Source organism: Athene cunicularia, assembly GCF_003259725.1.
Source record: "Athene cunicularia isolate RWA chromosome 2 unlocalized genomic scaffold, athCun1 chr2_part1, whole genome shotgun sequence".
Taxonomy (NCBI): domain Eukaryota; kingdom Metazoa; phylum Chordata; class Aves; order Strigiformes; family Strigidae; genus Athene; species Athene cunicularia.
In genome coordinates this window covers 14,413,618-14,432,789 of record NW_020799095.1, presented here as the reverse complement: position 1 = coordinate 14,432,789, position 19,172 = coordinate 14,413,618, and the positions used below count along the sequence as shown (strand labels likewise).

Genomic DNA, 19,172 nt, shown 5'->3' with positions numbered 1-19,172 from the left:
ATTTGGACTCCAACCCTGTGAATAGCACAGTGACATGGATTATTTGGGGATGTGATGAAGAATTAAGCAAGACAGAAAGACTAGCATTTATGAATAACTGCAGTGTGTTGCAAGTCGTCAAACAGAGTTCTTGGACTGTAATAGGCTTTTCCAATTTCCAGAGGAGTCATCATTTTTACAACTGTAAATAAGAAAGCTGAAATACAAGTCACACCAATCATACATGTTGTCCCTAATGTAACAAGAAAGCCACCTATCATTTTCTCAACACAGAAGTTTAGTGGAGCTGATGAAAGAACATTTCACTGAAGTAACTGTGATGTTTTTTAAGTCTTTCGGATGTATTATGTGTGCACTGATTTCTGAGGCATTAACAACCCTCATCTAACTTTGGAAATAACACTGTAGCACCAACGCAGACTTCAGGATCTTGGGAGGATTACACAAAATGCCATTTGTATCTTCTCTGTTGTGTGTCTTACTTATTCCACATCTTTCTTAATAAGCAGTGTGGTATGTTCTCCTCACTCAATAGCTTAACAAGAGGGCTATTTGAAAGTTTCTAATTTTGGATTATTCCTCAGAAAAAAAAAGAGAAAAATATAAAAGAACAGATCTCTTACCCTCCCTGTAGAATCAAAATGTATGAAGCGATGTAAGAAACTACAGTTAATAACTAACCATACTCATCTCCTACTTAAGCAGCTTAATCGGCAATCTGAGAACATAACTGAATCAAAACTAATTTTTCTCTGCTCATTCTATCAATCTCAGATAAACACATTATGCCTCCTTAAAAGAAGATTAGAGAAATTTAATCTCTGACTAAGATATACCAGAAGGTCCTAAAGCCTATATGAAACAGGCTGAAGAAACTCCAAACATGGAAATCAAATAAATGCTTATGAGGCACACGGAACAAATAGCTAAGGATCCCTGATGTAAGCAGTAGTCAGAACACATTACCGTGTAGGATGTCTCAAAAATACATACATTCACACTAAAATGCATAAATAGTTCACGGTAATGATGCACAGGATTTCATGCACTAGAAATACATCCAATTCTGAGGCAAACAGGAGCAGCGTTAGCTCCATGTGCTGGCTTCCAACTGGCTCACGACTTGCCTGTTGCTAATGATAATGGGGCTGACCCCAGGCTCACAAATACTCTGTCTCAAATTCATTTGGAAAATACTGATGAGGTAGTGGGAAAAAGGACCAAACTGTTGGTATTGCTGGCAGGGCCGAGGGTGGAGACATGCAGTGTCTTGAAAAGAAGGAGGAAAGTTTAAAAGTAATGTGATCTATTGTAATAAAGTAAAAGATGACAAGAGGAGTGAAGACAATGAAAGAAAAGCAAGCTTTAGGTCTTACTAAGTTAAATTATAAGGCACATAACCGTGAACTTTGGGGGTCTCTACCAAAGTCTATGGGAAGTCAGAGGAAGAAACATAAAAGGCCTATGAAATTAATGGCTCATTCTGTTTGGCCCCTATACAAGAAAAGAATAGTTTTCATAGTTATAAGGAGAGCAAGGACAAAGATAGTGAGAAGAACAGAAGTAAGGCATGATATATAATTCAGAATCATTTAGAGCTGCTCATCTATTACTCTGTATTGGCCGTAGTCAGGATGTGGAGTATTAAAATATGCAAAAAGAATGATATGAGTTTTATAAAACTTTTCAGATTTATTAGTTTCCCTTTCTCTCCTCCACTGAAATTGGAACAAAGGCTTCTAGCACTTCTAAAATTTATTCAAAAACCATCTCATCACATCAATCTGTATGCTTATGCTTATTATTTCAGGCCAAGGCAGGTAAGGTCCTCTCTAGTCAGGTGCGTTAAGGTAGATGTCTAGCTCAAAACGCCTGCCTCAAATACAACAACAGGAAAGCAACGCAACTAAAAGAGCCACTGATGGTCGAATTGCCCCACACGACACAGAGTGAAATGGACTACGAAGTACAAGGCAAATACACATTTCTGACGAAGACAGATGCCGGCATACAGCAAATGTGACTGAAGGGCCACACACAGCACAGTCAGGGAGCGATGAGGCGGAGCCGCTTTTTTCTCTCTACACAACAGTGCCACTCGGCGGATGGACAATGGCGGTGGATGGAGAAGCCACGCATGGGAAAACCCGCGGGGGAGGCTGTGCAGGCCCTGCTGCAGGCAGGGAGGGCCCCGCTGCCCCGCGGGAGGGGAGCCGTACCTGGGAGGGCAGGGGGATGCTGCGTGGGGCCCGGCAGCCCCGCATCGCCGCCCGCGCCTGCCTCGCCTGGGGAACAAACAACAGCGTTAGAAGGTTGCCCCAGAAATGCAGTTCGCTGAAGTAAAGAGCGGCAACTTCGGGGTTTTCACCCGGAGGACCTTGCTTCCAACACAAACGACATGGTAAAGAGAGCGGTGTAAGAGCAGGCAAAAAGAAACGGGAAGTTTCAGTAATCAGGGCATCATATGCTGCATTCTGATGTGCAAAAAGTCTCTTTTTCAGAGACTAATTTGTATCAAATCTAAACAAAACCAATCAAAACCATTTTGTTTCTGGTATTTTACACTGACAGTGCCATTCTGCTAGTCGGGAAGCATCACATTCTTACTGTCAGTAAAATTTCATTGTTGCCTAAGAAATGTATATTTACATGTTTTTTAAAAAGGAAAAATAAAAGCATTTGTTAATCGGAGTTTTATCCCTTTGACTTTTATTCAGTTCTGCCCTCAGTAAGGACAACTTCTTTTTCCTTCTGAAAAAGCATACTCATTTTCTGGACACAGTTCATAAATAATTCTAAATATGGAGATATTTTCTTTAGGGCATATTCGGTAACTGTGGAAATTCTGTTCATGTTATAACAAATACCACGGAAGTATCAACTCATATAAACAAACAGCAGTCTGGAAACTCTTTAAATAGCCGAACACAGTTTTGGCAGAACTTAATCTTCAGACTGGTCCTCTAACATGTCCTTGTGATAAAGAACCACTCAAATCAAAAGCCTTTTGGGTTTCAGGGTGAAAGGATATAGAAGGAAAACTATCTGGCACTATCAGAAAAGAAGTTCTGGCATCACACTGCTGTTTGGTACTCAAAGAGTAACCAGTTTCTGATCGCTCAAGAATCCAGTGGAACACAAAGGGCAACAGTTTTGCTTTTTTTGCCTATTTTTTCATTATCAGTATTTTTGTCTTTCAAGACAATGAACTCACAACTGACAATTCAATGAACTTGGAATTACAGGGTTGCAATTATATATATATATATATATATTTAACATTATTCTGCTGTTTTTCCATTTACATTATCTAAATTATATACTTTTTTATTAAAGAAATTCAGCAAGCACCAAAACTTCGGAATGAGAAATAATTACTATCGATTACGTAAACCAACCATCCCTCATCTAAAGTACAGCACAAGCTACCCCTGGAGGTGGCAGCACGAATGACACCTGTCACTGCTGCTGGTTTGGGAGTGTCTGTCTGAACAGAGCTGTTAAAACAGGGATAGGATTATTTTGCCAGTCCTGAAAGATATTTTGTTATGAAGGACTCCTTCACATTCAGTAAAAAAGTAGATTAGTCAATTAATGTAATATCTTCAAATTTATAACCCTCTACATGTTAATTTAAATTAATTTAATTTAAATTATCAGCACTACTTGAGCATTCAAAACCTGAAAGAACTAATATAATATGAGAAAAATGGATATTTCTTTCATGATTTGATGCCTGTCAAATTTACACTTCAGTCTGTTATACTGTTCAGCTGACCATCTGTGACCGGTAGATCAACTCGAAGTGCAAATGTCTGTCAATTTAAATCCTAAATCTGTGCCTCTGCCTACCTCAGCTAAACAGCCAGGCTCCAGGAGGTTGAGGAAAGCTGAAAACACAGTGAAGAACAGGAACATAAGACCATTAGTGACAGCTACTCAGTAAGTGGGAGCCTCAGTTGCAAACCACACCGAATAAATGCTCAAAAGCTAGAGGAGAATCCAGAGTTTGAAAAAAGCCAGTGCAGAAGGTAAAAAGGCATATAAAAAGTTCAGCACAAACAGAAGTGGAATAAGAGCTTCTCAAGGTATGGTTATATTCTAAATCCTAAATCCTAATGCCTGTGACAGAAGTACCCACAACTTCTCAGAGCTGTGGGGAGTGTCCTTGTTCACTGGAGATGCTGTACAGCACCTTCCTGAGGTGGTGATACTGTCCTTCTGCACAGAACTGAACAGATTTATTCTCACTTTTAGTGTGATGGAGATGGTGCTAAGTTGTTTACAAAGGTATCTGCATCATACTTCAAAAGGGTCTTTTTAATCTGTCTCTGCCACAGCATCATTGCAAACAGGGAATTTTTTTGCTAAGCTATTCCTACACTTAAACAATTCAGAGAGAATTCACTAGGCAGCAGCTCTAAGAGACTATATTTCTATTACCTATTGGTCTTCTCTTTAAAAATATAGGTTACAACACTTGTAAATGTATCTAGCTGCCATCATTCACAATATCTATCCAACTCTAGGCAATATACTGGTATCCGTACACGTTTGGAACAACAATGGCACTGATGTGTAAAACAAAAGTCACTGTCACCTCAACTGATTAAAAAAAATCATATTTACATTTTGTTGACTTTAAATTACTTCTGCAAGTTTTGTACCAAATATGGACAAACAGAATAGGGCGAGAGAAAGCTGAGAGTACTGAAGCACTGCATTAGGTTATGTTCCCTCTTATCATGAAAATTCTTTGTGCCCTACATCAAAAATTCACATAATTTCTCGATAACTTTACCAAATCTCCATATTCCTGATGATATAGGAATATGTGCACAGTCTGTACATGACAATGACCAAATAACCACATTTTTTTTATTCTGATTCTTATATGGAAAGTGTCAAGTGTATTTCTGGATGATGCAACATGTTAGTTGGCACATACAAGTGTAAACAGGGTCATCCTTGACCAGTTAGATCAAAATTAAGCAACAATTTATTCCATCTATAGAAGTTGCTTCAAATTTTACATTTTTTTTTTTACTATTAAGTAGGGTAAAGAAAATAACCATTTGAGGACCACTTTTCAACCCGAAAAGTAAAAAGACAGGCATGTGACTAGGGAATAACAGAAAACTTTTTTAAATACAGCAAACAAAAGAGCCTTTCCAAAAGTGTGAAAATGATTCCGTTTCACACCTAATTTTACTTCCACTGACGTGAGCAGGATTTTCATTAATATTTCAAACAGGCCTATACATGGCAATAGTAACTACAGATCAAATGAGCAGAGAAATCACTGTGTTTCAGCTTCACATTTGCACAGTATCAATGACTGTAAAACCCTTGTTGGAGCAATTTTTGGGATTGTTCTAGGGTCCTGAGAAAGGCTGCACATCTGGATTTTGCCAAGCAGCTTTAGTTGCCCTTCCAAAAGTGTTGCATCTTTCTGCTTCAAGACAACAGTTGTGCCTCTGAATTCTGCTCCCTCAGTGTCTGCTGGGGATGCGATGCATCATGAAAGGACGAACTTTGCACCTTATGGGTCAGGTCACCAACTTCATCTACAGTGTATTTCCCTTCCCTTACACTTTCAAATCTGGTAAAAAATATGATGCAATACCACATAATGGTTCAGGGCAACCACCACCAGTCCTCAAACTTAAAACCATTACCTAGGATGAGTCACTAGAAGCAACAAGACACCATATCACTCTACATACTCCTTGCAAAGAACATACCGCCAAAGGCTGTTTGAAGATGAAAAATAGCAACACACCTTGAGCCTGGCAGAGTATAGGAAACAACTACCCAAGCTGAGCTTGTGACTTTGTGGTTTGAATAAAGTGTCCTCAAGAAATATAAAAAGAAGGCTCAAGAAAAAGTAGTGTTTACTAACCAGAGAAAGTGCAGAGGGCCATCACAAATTATTAAAAGGCAAATACATGTTATTGTTCCAGTAACTGCTCAATTAAGCTCTACACATTGTGAAAGGAATAAGATTTTGCTTATTCAGAATTACTCTGTAATTGATTTAACTTCCTTCACTCATATTTAGTTAATGGTGTTATGCATAGGATTTGTGCCAATAACCTAAAAACCCTCTGTGAACTTAGCCTTACAATTAAAAATATGTTGCATTTAAGACTGAAAAATTAATTGGCTAATGTTTATGGCAACGATGTAGTTTGTTGGTATGTCTGATGTAATTTGTAGTTAATATATTTTTAAAGGTTCTAAACTTCCTATAGCATCTGTACATTCTTGAGATAACATCTGATTGCGTATTACATTGCAAACATGCTGTTATACTTAGCACAAATGTACTGCTTAACAAAACTCTGTTTTTTTCTGTTTCTTCCAGACATGTACCCATCGATATAAAATCAACAAAAGGACTTTCTTCAGTCCTTAAAATGCATACAAAGCTTCCCTCTGCCACGGCACTGCCACACGTTTCACCTTTACCTTTGCCCAGCTGAACTGGCATGCTTTCGGACTTCATCATTCTCTGCTGCTGTGCCTGGTGGTGATGCTGGTGGTGGTGGTGCTGGGGGGCTTCCACGGCGCTTCTGATGGGCAGTGCAGGGGGAGGAAAGCTGCTCCCACTGGCAGGAGCACCCACAGTCCCGCCTGAAGCCATAGCCGGAGCAATGAGCTTTCGGCCAAAATTCAGTAAGCTGTTGGAGACTTTGTTAATATTCAGTGGGGCAGCCTTAGCACTGGCGCTGAAAAAAGAAGAGTAGAAATCATCACATCCTTGCCCATGGTTTGGACAGGCACAGCAATGGATGCATTGTTCCCCAAAAATGAGGGGAAAAAAAATCGAAGATTTGAACATTACAAAGAGGGTGTTTTACTACAGTAGCACTAGAACGCACAGAGAGACTGCATGGAGCGAGTTTTTCCCAACCAGCAGTGGACAAATTGTTTTGGCCCTTTCTTCCTGAAAAATGCAGATTAACCCCAAATACAGCAAGTTTGTACCAATTTTCTTAATTTGCCTTTTAAAATGAACAAAATGAGAGAGTGACAAAAAAGCAGTACAGGCTCTAAAGCATCAAAAAAATTGTAAAACTTCCTTTTTGCACTTCTTATTCAAAGACTGCTTTAATATTTACTTCTGCTAGATTAAATTATCTTAAATGTTTAAAATAACTCAAACATTTCTTTCCGCAAGCAAAACTAACACTAGTCTGTATTTTTAGGTTGGCAGAACTAGATGTGTCTTGCTCTAACTTCAGCTTCTGCCCAGCCCAGCCATTTCAAGCCAAGCACTTTTAAATGGGAATTCTAAAGTGATTTTGGTTGAAGAATGGCTTCAGGATATAACACATATACTGGATCATGATCCTTATCATTGTTACTTTTTATTTTTAGCTACGTGGCTATTTAATTCTGTTATATGCAACATTAAGAATGAGAAAACTGTCGAACCATTTAATCTCTCTAAAGGCAAAGCAGCTTCTAACTCCCAGTAGAAGTGTTCACATAACCCAGGGATCAGCAAAGCCATTCCTATGTGTTCATGCAATATTTTCCTGTTTTATATAATTAATGCTTGAAATACCCTTCACAGAAATATATCACTGTCACAGAGACCTTTCCACTCCTCAGGTTTTATTTTGCTGATCTATACTTCAGCGATATAAATAGCTTCTTAAAAAAGTTTGAAGAGATACATGTAATTAAAAACAATACAGTCGTACTGCGGAAAAAATAGTTTTGCAATGTTTTGGGGAAGTTTAACTAAAAATAAGCTCCAAATGAATTAATATGGGTGACTTGTAACTTGCGCAGGCACCTGGAAAAGTAATTTTGATTTTGCTTTTCATACCATTTCCCTATTTGTCTCCAGATAGGTTTTTTTTAGAATATACAATATAAATGCGTGTACACATATAGAACATATCCAGAAAGTAACAACAGCTGAGTTGTTTAGACTCAGAATAGATACGGTTAAAATGAGATACAGCAAAAGGAAGTATGTGAGCCTGCACACTCACAAGATACAGCCCCAGGCTGTACGGGGTCCTTCTGCCATATACTGGTGATGGAGAAAGACAGCATGTAGCATTTTTTAGGAAGAACAGCAGCGCAGAGACAGGGACAAAGTACTGCTTCCCAATTTATGGAAGCTGGAAAGGAATGATTGCTGAATAACAATTACAGGATGTTTCTGTGTCTCCCCATTTTATTGACTGCTGATGATGTTACAGAAGTCTTATGTAACCACCTGAGAGTAACTGACAAAGTCACTACAAAGAGAGTATCTTCAGAACTATAAAATACTCTTGCAGGAGTCCCAAATGGTTTCAAAAGCAAATCGAATAGGTCCCAATGACTTTAAAGAAGAGGACACTGTAAAAAGCTTATTACTATTCAATTTTACTCTGCTACTACTACCTATCAGATTCAGTTATTAATCAGTTCCCCAAAGTATTGCAGAGACACTTAAGAAAAAAAAAAGGGATTTTTTCTATTCCATCACATATATGTTGCAGAACAAGAGTCAGCACAGGGCCTTTGTTTAATGTCTTCTCCATTCCAGAAAGAAACTGAAGACTGTAGCTTTGAAGGTGGAAGAAGAAATGCCAAATGCTGGTTTAGCAGATATCGATCACTAATCAACAGTTTGCAATGAATCTATTTATGTCACTGATATTGGGGTTCATACCAGTAAAAACTTGCTTGAAATTTTGAATCCAAACTTTGGTATATTTGGTCTATTTTTACCCCTCAGTCTACTAATCACCAAGATTGGGGTGGTATATATCACTCACCTGAAAAATCACCTTAGAAAGAAGATAATGGCTTGCAGATTGAGTCCTAGGTTTGTGTTGTCTCTAGGTCTAGAGCCTTGACAATCAGTAAAAAACCCCATGACTTTGCACAAAAAATTATATTTACTGGAAGTGAATCTTTTTTTCTGACATGCTACCTGATCAACAAAGGCATTGGATGCTTTGAGCTAGCTGCATCATTGGAATCATGATGGTCCACAGATGCAGGAGACAAAGCTTGTGTATTTGTGTCCACCAGCTTGTTTCTTTCTTGCTTTTTTCCAGCTATACTTTGCTTAATAAAAAGTGACAGTTTTCCTTCTACAATGTTTAATTTGCTGCTTTGACATATATGTAAACCAGGAGAAATTAGTTTACTTGCATTTTTCAGATGGTCAGAAAGAGACTTTGAGAAACTTCAATTTACAGGAACAATAAACACCAAAAATCTTTAAGCCGTTTATGTCCGAAATATGATTTTAAAAAGATAATAAGACAATAAGACAAAAAAGACAATAACATGCAGTAATGTTTTATAATTATTTGAGTACTAGAAAGGATAGTTATTGCAGCTCCTAATACCTATGTGTGATTTAGCTCTACTATGAATTGACACTGCTAATGATCAGCTCAGAACACATACACGAAAAATAAATAATGAAGTTATCTAAATTTCTTTTCAAGAGGTTGTTTTAATAAAAGTATTCTGAAGTAAAATTTATTGTGCAATTTCTCGGAATCACAGCTTCAGAAAATGAACAATAGTGAGGTGCTAGATCTCTGGAGGAGGTGCCTTAAAACTGAGCTGAAGTTCAGGAAAATAACAACAATGTATCTATTTCTTACATTTAAATGTCTGATATATTAATGCAAAGGATGATTACAGCCATTAAACACGGATCAATGTCTACATTTTAGCCATCTAAATGGACCAGATATGCACAACAATTACAAGAAAAATGCTGATTGATTATGTTGTAGAGTTACCAACAGATGCATTTAAAAGCAGGGTATCAGTTTAAAAATAAGAGTATCAAGGAGACGTGAATTCCATCTATGAAGCAAACAATTTTGTTTCATCACAATAAGCATCATTGACCTTGAATGTGAATGGTGTATTTTTAAACTAGCAGTAGGAAGATGATTCAATCTCTGCAGTTTTCTGCTAAGATGAAAATGTTTTGTTTTAAGCAAGCCTTATTCAAAGGCACTTCTCTCTTCAGTAAGTAGCCATTATGAGAGATGAGAGACAAATATATGAATATGATGGATTAAAAAGTTTTATATGTGATAAAATAAGCAATATATATTAGAGATTTGCCAAGATATTTTAAATATATCATTGAGCCTGTGGAATTAAAGATGAAAAAGACGTGGAAGCTGATCTAATCCATCTCCTTGCTCACTGCAGAGACATTTCCTAATGTTACATCTTCCAGTTCTCTCTTTATTCCAATCTTAAATAGATTTATCACATTTGACCTATTTTAAATGTTCTTCTGTTGAGATAAATTTGTCCTAGTTATTCCTCTATCTGAACTATTCTAAACAATTTCTCCTCTCCTTTGGTGTGTATACTATGTGTGCACTGAATTTATATTCCTACATAGATTTAATGGACATTTGTTTCCTTACAATTTAGGTTTCCATCAGGTGTCATTCTTGTCTGGGCTTTATGATTTATTTATTTTTTCGAGAACTTTGAAATGTTTCTTTTGGAATTTTCAAATTTTCAAGTTTAGGCAACTCTTGAGACTATTTTTTTTTAAAGAATAAATAAGTAAAAACATTAAGAAAATGTAATAGAATGCAGTAATTTTCAACACCCTTCCCTGACTTTAAAACTTTGTTTAAAAAAAAAAGATGCTTTTGCAGTCACTCTACTCAGTTTTAATTTCTACTCAGTTTTAATTTCTGCTCATTTCTGCATTTTTAAGAGCTTTTTAATCTACTCCATTTTAATTCTAGCTTTCAGTGTAACTGATTTAAACAGAATTTGACAGAGGTGCAAAGGTCTAAAAGCCAGCAAGTTCCCTTGAATCAGCAGGCACAGCATATGGCTGGGGCCACGTGCAATCCAAGAAACTGCCTGTGACAGTATAAATTGAAGGAAGGCATTGTGTCTTGCACTGACTTGCCCTGGAGCCACCACTCATGTTGTGGCCACCCAGTTGGGGCACGGACACCTCTACACCAGAAAAAATGGCCTTGACAAGGAATTTAAGCAGTATTGATACAACCATTTCTAAAGCAAGGGATGAATGCTGCAAAAAGGTTGAGTAAAAATGACTTCACACTGGATTTATAGTAATTCAATTTAATTTACACAGCTTCTGGTAGGTGGATAGTCCAGATTGTGATTAGATGCATTATCAGAAGTAGTTCAGAACTCACTACAGAACTCACACTGGCAATATTTTACCCCCTGCTTTGTGTACAAATGTCCTTAGCCTTAAAAAAATGCCAGCAAGATGACTGCAACACTATCTGTAAAACTTTCATTTTTCATGTAATAATAGGCAAGGTGAAGATTCAAATTAAATGTCATGAAACAACCATATGTGTTTCTAATACTGCTTCTGTAATTCCTGTTTGGGATAAAAGTGGCTTCTGAAACGTTTTGTTTATGTAAGGTCTTAGTTCAGTGCACATATATGCAGAAATAGCTTACCGGGTTTTGTTCATCAAGTCTGCTCCACGTGCTTTGTAATAATCTAAATTTTGTTGGAACTGGTGAGTCACTGGTCTTGGATTTCTCTAAAAAAAATTAAAAAAATTAAAAAAGAATACCTTATTGGAATTTTCTGAGAGATTTAAAGCAGAAGCAAGAAGTATGTTCATTAATGAAGATCAGAAATTTAAAAATCAAAAGAGCAATTTCTTTTCCCAGGATCTTGGTTTCTCAAGGCAGTAATGCCAATTGCATAAAAGTGAAGTCTTAAAATAATACCAACTGTTGCCAGTGCAAGTCCACTCCGTGGTCACAGAAATTAGTGTTCTTCCACACAGCAATAAGGCTGTTGACTGTAGTGGTAACATTTCCAATTAAATCAAGTTCAGATATTGATTGATTTCTTCCTTTAGCTCAGGTATAGAATTTTACCACCTCTAATCTAAAGGTGATGTGTTTCTAAAGAAAACTGTAACAGTAAGGAGAAACTACAGCTAACATTTTGAACTGAATGCATCACTAGCAGTGTCTCGGTTAAGCAAAGAATTAAATTTAGTGAGGCAACCCGAACACTGCCACTAGATGGCACACAGAGCCTTTTCTGTCTCCAAATTTCACCCTAATCAAACCAGAGGCCACAAATAAAGAACTCTTCTATAATAAAATGTATATAATTAATATCGGAACCAGAAGCCACTTGTTAGTCTCCACCTCTGCCACAATGAAACTATTTCACTGAAGCACGGTACCTTCAGTAGTGCTGAAATAATCCTTTTTGGATCTAATAATCCACTGAATATTGATTAACTGTAGACCACAGTGTATGCATAAAGTATCTTTCTTGATCAAACGAATGCATCCTGAAGGATATTATTTGGAGGGGGAAGTAAATATTTTTAAGTAAAAAAATTTGCATAGAGATGAAACCAAAAGAACAGAGATGTACAGAGAGAACCTTTTAAAATATATATATATGTATAGAGAGAAATTAGAAATGACTTAAAGTAAATCATTTCTAGTGTAATAGAAAAAAATGGTAAATTTCTGCATAATGTTCAGATTCATTGTAGAAAAAAGATCTAAATACTTTCCAAGTAGTTGCTTTAAAGGTTTATTAATTTATAGGCTGTTATCTTACATTCTGATCTGCTTTCTTAAGTCTTGTAGTAAATACAGTTTTAATGAACTACGCAATGACCTTTCTGAACTAGTTGTTCACAGGTGAACGGAGGCAGTCTTCAGCTGTTTTAGTTTCACATGTTGTATTTTTGCCCTTCACATTTCATTATAGACTGGAATATCCATAGTGTTATCCTCTCATTTTCCACATAACTGCAGATAATCCTCCTTCCTTGGAAACCTTATTTTCAGAGGAGGATATAGGAGTTACATTTTAAAGACCAAAATACTGCACGTGCACAAAAGGAGAGACGCAGATTTAAAGAAGAGTTAAGATATCAAAGGCCAGGATGATTTCTGGGGTCAAATTTAAGGCTGGGAATTTCCAGATCGTTTCCTGCAGTCAGACTTAATCTTGTATGAAATGTCTCATTTTCTTTCTTTGGACACATGTTAAACCTTTTAAAAATATATCCTGTTTGTAATGTTCATTAAAAAATAAAACAACTAAAAGCTATTAAACAAGCATAAAAGAAATCCTCATCTATCCTACCACCCACATTGTAATGGCCGCTGTACGTTTTTCCTCTCCTGTTATAAAAACAATATTTGCATAACTCTACCCCTTCGTATGGCTTGTAAGTCAGTCCTCATCAACTGACAGCAATAACAATGAATCAGCTTTAGTTACTATTGCTCTAGTTTGGTAATTCAATGCATTTCTATGATAATCAAATCCAAACTGACGTGATGAGGATAACTGATGGTTCTGTGACTACTATGCGAGTAATGAAACAGTGTAACTTTTCTCCCATGAATTAAATAACTTTTTTCTTTACATATCTTGATGACCATTTTGACAAGGTGGAGGAGTAATAGATAGTTAAAATAACGGGCACTTTTAAGTCAGAAGAGAGCCTCTTGAAAAATTCGCTTCGCCAGATGTTAGCCGGTTTTGCAATTTGTTTCCAATAACTCTACATATTTAAACTTAGCAAAAATACTGGATTTTTTTTTCCACAACCCAACAAACAAATAAATAAATAAATAAATAGATTATTACACATTGCTTCTGGATAAAAAAAGAGAAAAGGATAATGTGGAACAGTATCTTGAAACATATTTATGCAGAAATGACAAGCAATTCAACACACAAAAGGCTGATCTACTATGTAAGCACTTAAAGCCATTAATAGGAATAATGATCTAACTGGAATATATGAATGAGGCTCAAGCATTACTTTCACAGGGGCCTATTTAAATTCCTGTGAGGTTTAAAGGTATCAAAGGAAGAAGCAGTTTAAAGTACTATTACATGCAGTGAAAAAAAAGCCCTCAGAAAAAATGCCGTTGAAAAAACACTAGAAATGCAAGACCATAAAAACCAAGTATTACTGCTGCGACTCCTTTTGTAACACTACAGAGGTATCCTTCTGGAAAATTTCATTATTTAAAAAAGCAACCTGATGTGTATTAGCAGACAAGTATTTGTGAAGTATCACCACAGAATAGTTCTGAAAACGGAAATTCTGACAGCAAAAAATATGGTTTTATGAAGATTATGATTTCTATCTTATTGTGACTGTCCTTTAAATTTTATATTCTTTTTTATAATTTCAGCAAGTGAAATATAAGTTGCAGAAAGGGAAACCTACACAATTACAGTGTGTCTTTCATTTTAGTTTTAAACTAATTCCCCTCTCTAAGCATCCAGTTTGAGCTGTCCCCTCTATTATAGTCCATGTATTAGGACTGAAGACTAAATAAATTTATTTACAGCAAAACATAGCTCTGTTGTTTAAAATATTCACAGTATCCACATTTTTTTCTACACAGTGCAATTTAGAATGATCCTATTTATTACTTAAGCAAGTAAAGTTTTTCCTTTTTTTTAAATTTATGTAATTATTTTGATTAGTACCTCAGATAAAATCTTTTTTCTTAAAAGGATAATGTTAAAATGACAGTGAAATCAACCCTTCAAATCAGTAGTTTTTTGAGTCTCCCTAAGAAATTGTGTGAAGGCATTATGCAGAATAATGTTTTCCTATTCTAAGGAAAGAGAGCACAGAAATCATAGAGAAAAGCTGTCTGTGCCAATACTAGAAATCCCTGTTCCCCACACCCATTTTATAGAAGCAGACTGCTGGTTTTCTAATTCTTCTAATATTAATTTCTAGCTAGAGAAAGCTTAGTTTCAAAAGCCCGGTTTCAATTTATACTTTTAAAAGGACAATGTACAAAATTCAGATACAGAAGCACACATAGAAATTCACTTGATTTTGGACTCTGTCTCTTCCAAATGTATTAGCCACAGCCCAAAGGGAAGAGATGCTTTAAAATGATTCAGGTATCTCTGAGGTACTCCTGTCTCTGAGCCTTTCCTTGTGTAAAAGATGCTCCCTCACCCCATTTGCCTGCTGAAGTCCTATCCCCCATCCTCCTGCTTCTGTTCCCAGCCACTACCAGACTGATTCACTCCAATTCCCATGACAGGCAGGAGGTTCTTGGGGACTTTCTATTTGTTTTTTTGCTCCTCCAGGGACACGGGGATGAGTTAAGTTATACACATGCCTGATCTTTCCCTAGGCGGGGGAGCTGCGGCTGTGGTCAGAATCTCACTGAACGCGGCAGAGTTCCCTAAACTTGCATAAACCGCAGAAAAGCAATTCTCACCAGTTAAGGATTGTGCTCCATATGCTCAAATTCCCTAGTATAACTCTCTTCCTCCCTGGCCTCCAGAGACATATCACGTCACATTACCCATGGGGTAGATATGATAGAGCACAGCACGCCTGTGCATGACAGAAGTCACAGGCAGACTGTTCTACAACATACCAGGAAAACCAGGTTACTGCTGCAATTTAATGTTTCACCATCTGAATGCACATTATTTGTAAAAGTTTACACGCAGGTGCAAGAGGAGGAATCTCTACAACACACTTTTTTCTTCTTCGTCAAGTTATATCCTTTCCTCCCTCTTTAGTATTATTAACAGAAAAAAAAAAATCAGATACAATTTTGTGCAAAATCTGAAGGTTCAGAATAAGCGACAACAATGAAAGAAGATTTTCAATATGTCTGATGAAAAATGAGACTTATTTTAGTGAACATGCTATTGCCTCAACGCCAAGGGAAAAGCACTCGTCATTAGAGAAATGAATTGCTCAGCTGTTTATAAGCAAAAAGCTCTGGGGGAATTTCTCAAGGCCCAAACCACAACGCATTGCAGGGTTACACAAACATATGTTGCAGGTGTTTTAGGGTAGACAGGTGGGAAAACCTCAGCTACTGAAAAATACACTTAATAGATTGTATCTGAAACTAGATAACCTAAATGCAACAGAGAAAAAACAAACAAAACAGCAGCAGTGAATTATACATACACACAGCAATAGCCTTACCAAAATAATCATCTCACTAGTGCCAAACAGGATTTTTAAAACTAGGCTTTTTTCAATATATTAAACAAATGCTGTCAAACATATATTTTTTCTAAACTAATAATATTTTAAGCCTAAACCAAAGAACAGACTGAACTAAACATATCTAAAAAAAGGAGAAGGATAATGATGCAGTGTTGTTCTTTTTATTTAAACAACTATTTTTAAGGAGCCAGTTTGCTCCTTTTCCCCCTCTTTAGCTGATAGGGCAATACTGGAGTTTTTTATAGTTCTCATACAGCCTAAGACATTTCTGTATTAAAAAATCCTTTCATTTGTTTCTAATGAAAGTTGGAAGAGCATATGACCCTATATTCAGTAATGACTGGGAGGTCAGCAAAGGTTTACCTTTTCCTGCTAGATTACCTATGCTTCTTTCTTGAGTAAACATGATACAAACATGGCAAAAATTTGGACTGAGAACAGAGCTGAGATATAGCAGCTGAGATGTGAATAAGAAATACAGTTTAATCAGTTGAGCAGCGGTTTTTCTATTAGGCACTAATAATTAATATGAAGTGCATACTAATGATTACCTCATAGCCAAACTGCAAAGAGAGTTTCACCTTTCCTCTTTTTATTCTTTTGTCAGGTATTCAAGCAGCTGTCTCTGCTCTTTGACTAGATTTATATAGTATAAGCAATGGCAATGGCTTGACATTATATAAACATACTATAACATTTTGTACATTAAACAACTAACCCTCCTCAAACTAGAGCAACCAAAGCAAATGCCATTCCCTAAACAAAACTCTCCTTTCACCTCCTGATTTTCCTCCTCTCTAGTTATACCTTCTGCACAACAAGCAACCCGCTGGAGCACAAAAGGTATTCCATCCACCTATGAACCACTGAGTTAAATACTCACTAAAAAGAAAAAAAAAACCCCATGAGACTTTTGAGGACATAATGTGCTATTGCCTATTCTGAAGTGGTTCAAGGCTAGTAAGAAAATATTATCCAAATCATAGGCTGATAGTCTGCATCTATCAACCCTATGTATGAAAGCAGCACAACATGAAGAGTATCCTGCACAGAGCTAATAAAGAACCTCCTTTAATCATGGGAGTCAGGAGATCCATGCACTAATACTGGTGTTGGCAAAGGAACACCATAATCCTCAAACTGGGAATAATGCTTCCTGTTTACATTTTTTAGAAAGATGCTGTGGGTCTCAATTGCAGAACTCATTATTTACAACACAATAACAGCATGAAGAATTATCACATTTAATCGTTTCTAAAGAAAATTAGGGAGCGCTTTTTTTTTTTTTTTTTTTTTTTTTTTTTTTTCAACAAAAATTCCCAGAAAGAACTGAAAAGGAAAGAAAATTCAGTTAATTGGGTCAAGGCAGGAAGAAACCCCTGAACTGCGATCAAGCTGAAATAAATTATCTCCAGTTTAGTTACATGACAACCCTCCATTCCCCTGGCAACTAGAAATTTCAGATACCAGGAAGGTATTTTAAATACCATGCATTATGGTCTGTTTTTAACTTCATACACACATGCTTTCTCTCACATGGGCATTCTATGATAAGAGATGAAGAACTGAAAAAAATGACAAGTGAGAATTAAAAATGCTTCAGTGACTTGTCTGAAAGAAATTTCTAGCTGTATATTTTGGCTTCTTGTCCTAACCAATTGGAAAGCCTTTTTGTTTTTTCATTTATACTTTTACAGTGTATTGCGTTTTAACAGGTAGATCAAATCCTACCAAATCAGCTTTTATCAATATTCTAGACAAAAAGACTCCAACCTGCCAACATTCAAGTTCATAACCTGAGTAAAATCCCCGTCTTGCATCAACAGAATCGCTTAAGTACCTTTTAAATCTGCCTCTTAATTTAGTCGCCTATTTTTCAGCTGAACCCTTGGTTTTAAGAAGTAAATTAACTAAATAGTGAGGTATAAATCTGACAGTATTCAGCCCTACCCTGTGACAGATTTATGCTCTGGCATCTTGCAGCCCCACACGGTTGGGAACAGGAGTTTTACAACATTGTGGAGGAAAGATCCAGGCTTTTGAAGGGAACACATAGCAAGCCTCACTTTAAACCCTGGAATGCTCCAAATTATGAGATTTAAAATATGACATCTTTATGTACAGAAAAGCTACCACATTATGGTTTTATTGGCACTCGTTTTGGACAACCTGCATAACTCACTGATGGCTTTGTGAGTAATGCAGTTATCTAGAGCTTACACTGATATAACCCTTATAACCATACTTAGAGCATTATATCTTCTCCAGATACATGCCTGTACACAAACCTCACATATCAGGAAAAAAAAAAAGGAACATTTTAAGGTGCTATTTGGTTATTTCTGCTATGTGGAGAAGAAACAGATTAATTTATGTTCCGCGTGTAATGCACTACATAAAACACTTGAAAAAGGTCCCTAGGGGAGTGAAAAAGGCTCTTTCAAAGACCCCCATGCACACAGTACAGCAAAAGGAATATGATGTTTAAGTCTCTTCCTCTGAAACATGGAGAGAAGCTAAGGTCCTGGTGCTGTGGGACAAGCAACTCCTTTCATTTTGGGATTCTAATAATGAGGATACTGCAGAGCCATTTTGATCACTACTGCTCCTTAAAAACACAAAAGAAAAAACTATCACATTTCCAAACCTAATTTTCCATAAAAAGTTACAGTAAAGGATAAAATGTACCATTCCCACTTCTATCTTGAAAGTATTTTGCTCTTTCAGAGAAGTGTTCCCCAATACAAATGTACTCCAATAGCTTTGTATACAAAAGTTAATACATTAATATTTACTATAAAACCTATCAAGTGTACTTGCAGCATTATCTACATTTATACCAGAAGACACTGAACTTAAATTCCATCAGAATAGATTGGATGTGATTCAGTAGCTAATCTTTCATACATTACTGAAAAGTTATGAATATATTTTTATATAACTCACAGTTTATGTTTTGCAAATTTTGGTCAAATAAATCATGATATGGAGAACTTCTGATTAGGTAGAATCAAAGTACTTTAAGTGTTTTAAGTGCTTCCATTTGATAAACTACCTTGCAAACCAGAAGTGATTAACTGGTCAGGTTGCGCATAAGAAGAACCATAATCACCTCACTCTAACACTGTTAAATACATTTTATTAGTGTAATTTCATGAATAACATCAT

At 36.5% G+C, this 19,172-nt stretch overlaps 1 protein-coding gene across 4 annotated transcripts in view; it reads right to left on the bottom strand.

The window, feature by feature from the left end:
- Window positions 1-19,172, bottom strand: part of TBC1D5 (TBC1 domain family member 5) — a 325,748-nt gene that overhangs the window by 46,719 nt on the left and 259,857 nt on the right. For all 4 annotated transcript variants that reach the window (XM_026842526.1, XM_026842528.1, XM_026842527.1 and 1 more), the window contains 3 exons: window positions 11,458-11,543; window positions 6,472-6,731; window positions 2,220-2,285 (listed from right to left, as the gene is read on the bottom strand). In XM_026842526.1, the coding sequence (XP_026698327.1) occupies window positions 2,220-2,285; window positions 6,472-6,731; window positions 11,458-11,543 (412 nt within the window). The remainder of the gene's footprint in view (window positions 1-2,219; window positions 2,286-6,471; window positions 6,732-11,457; window positions 11,544-19,172) is intronic.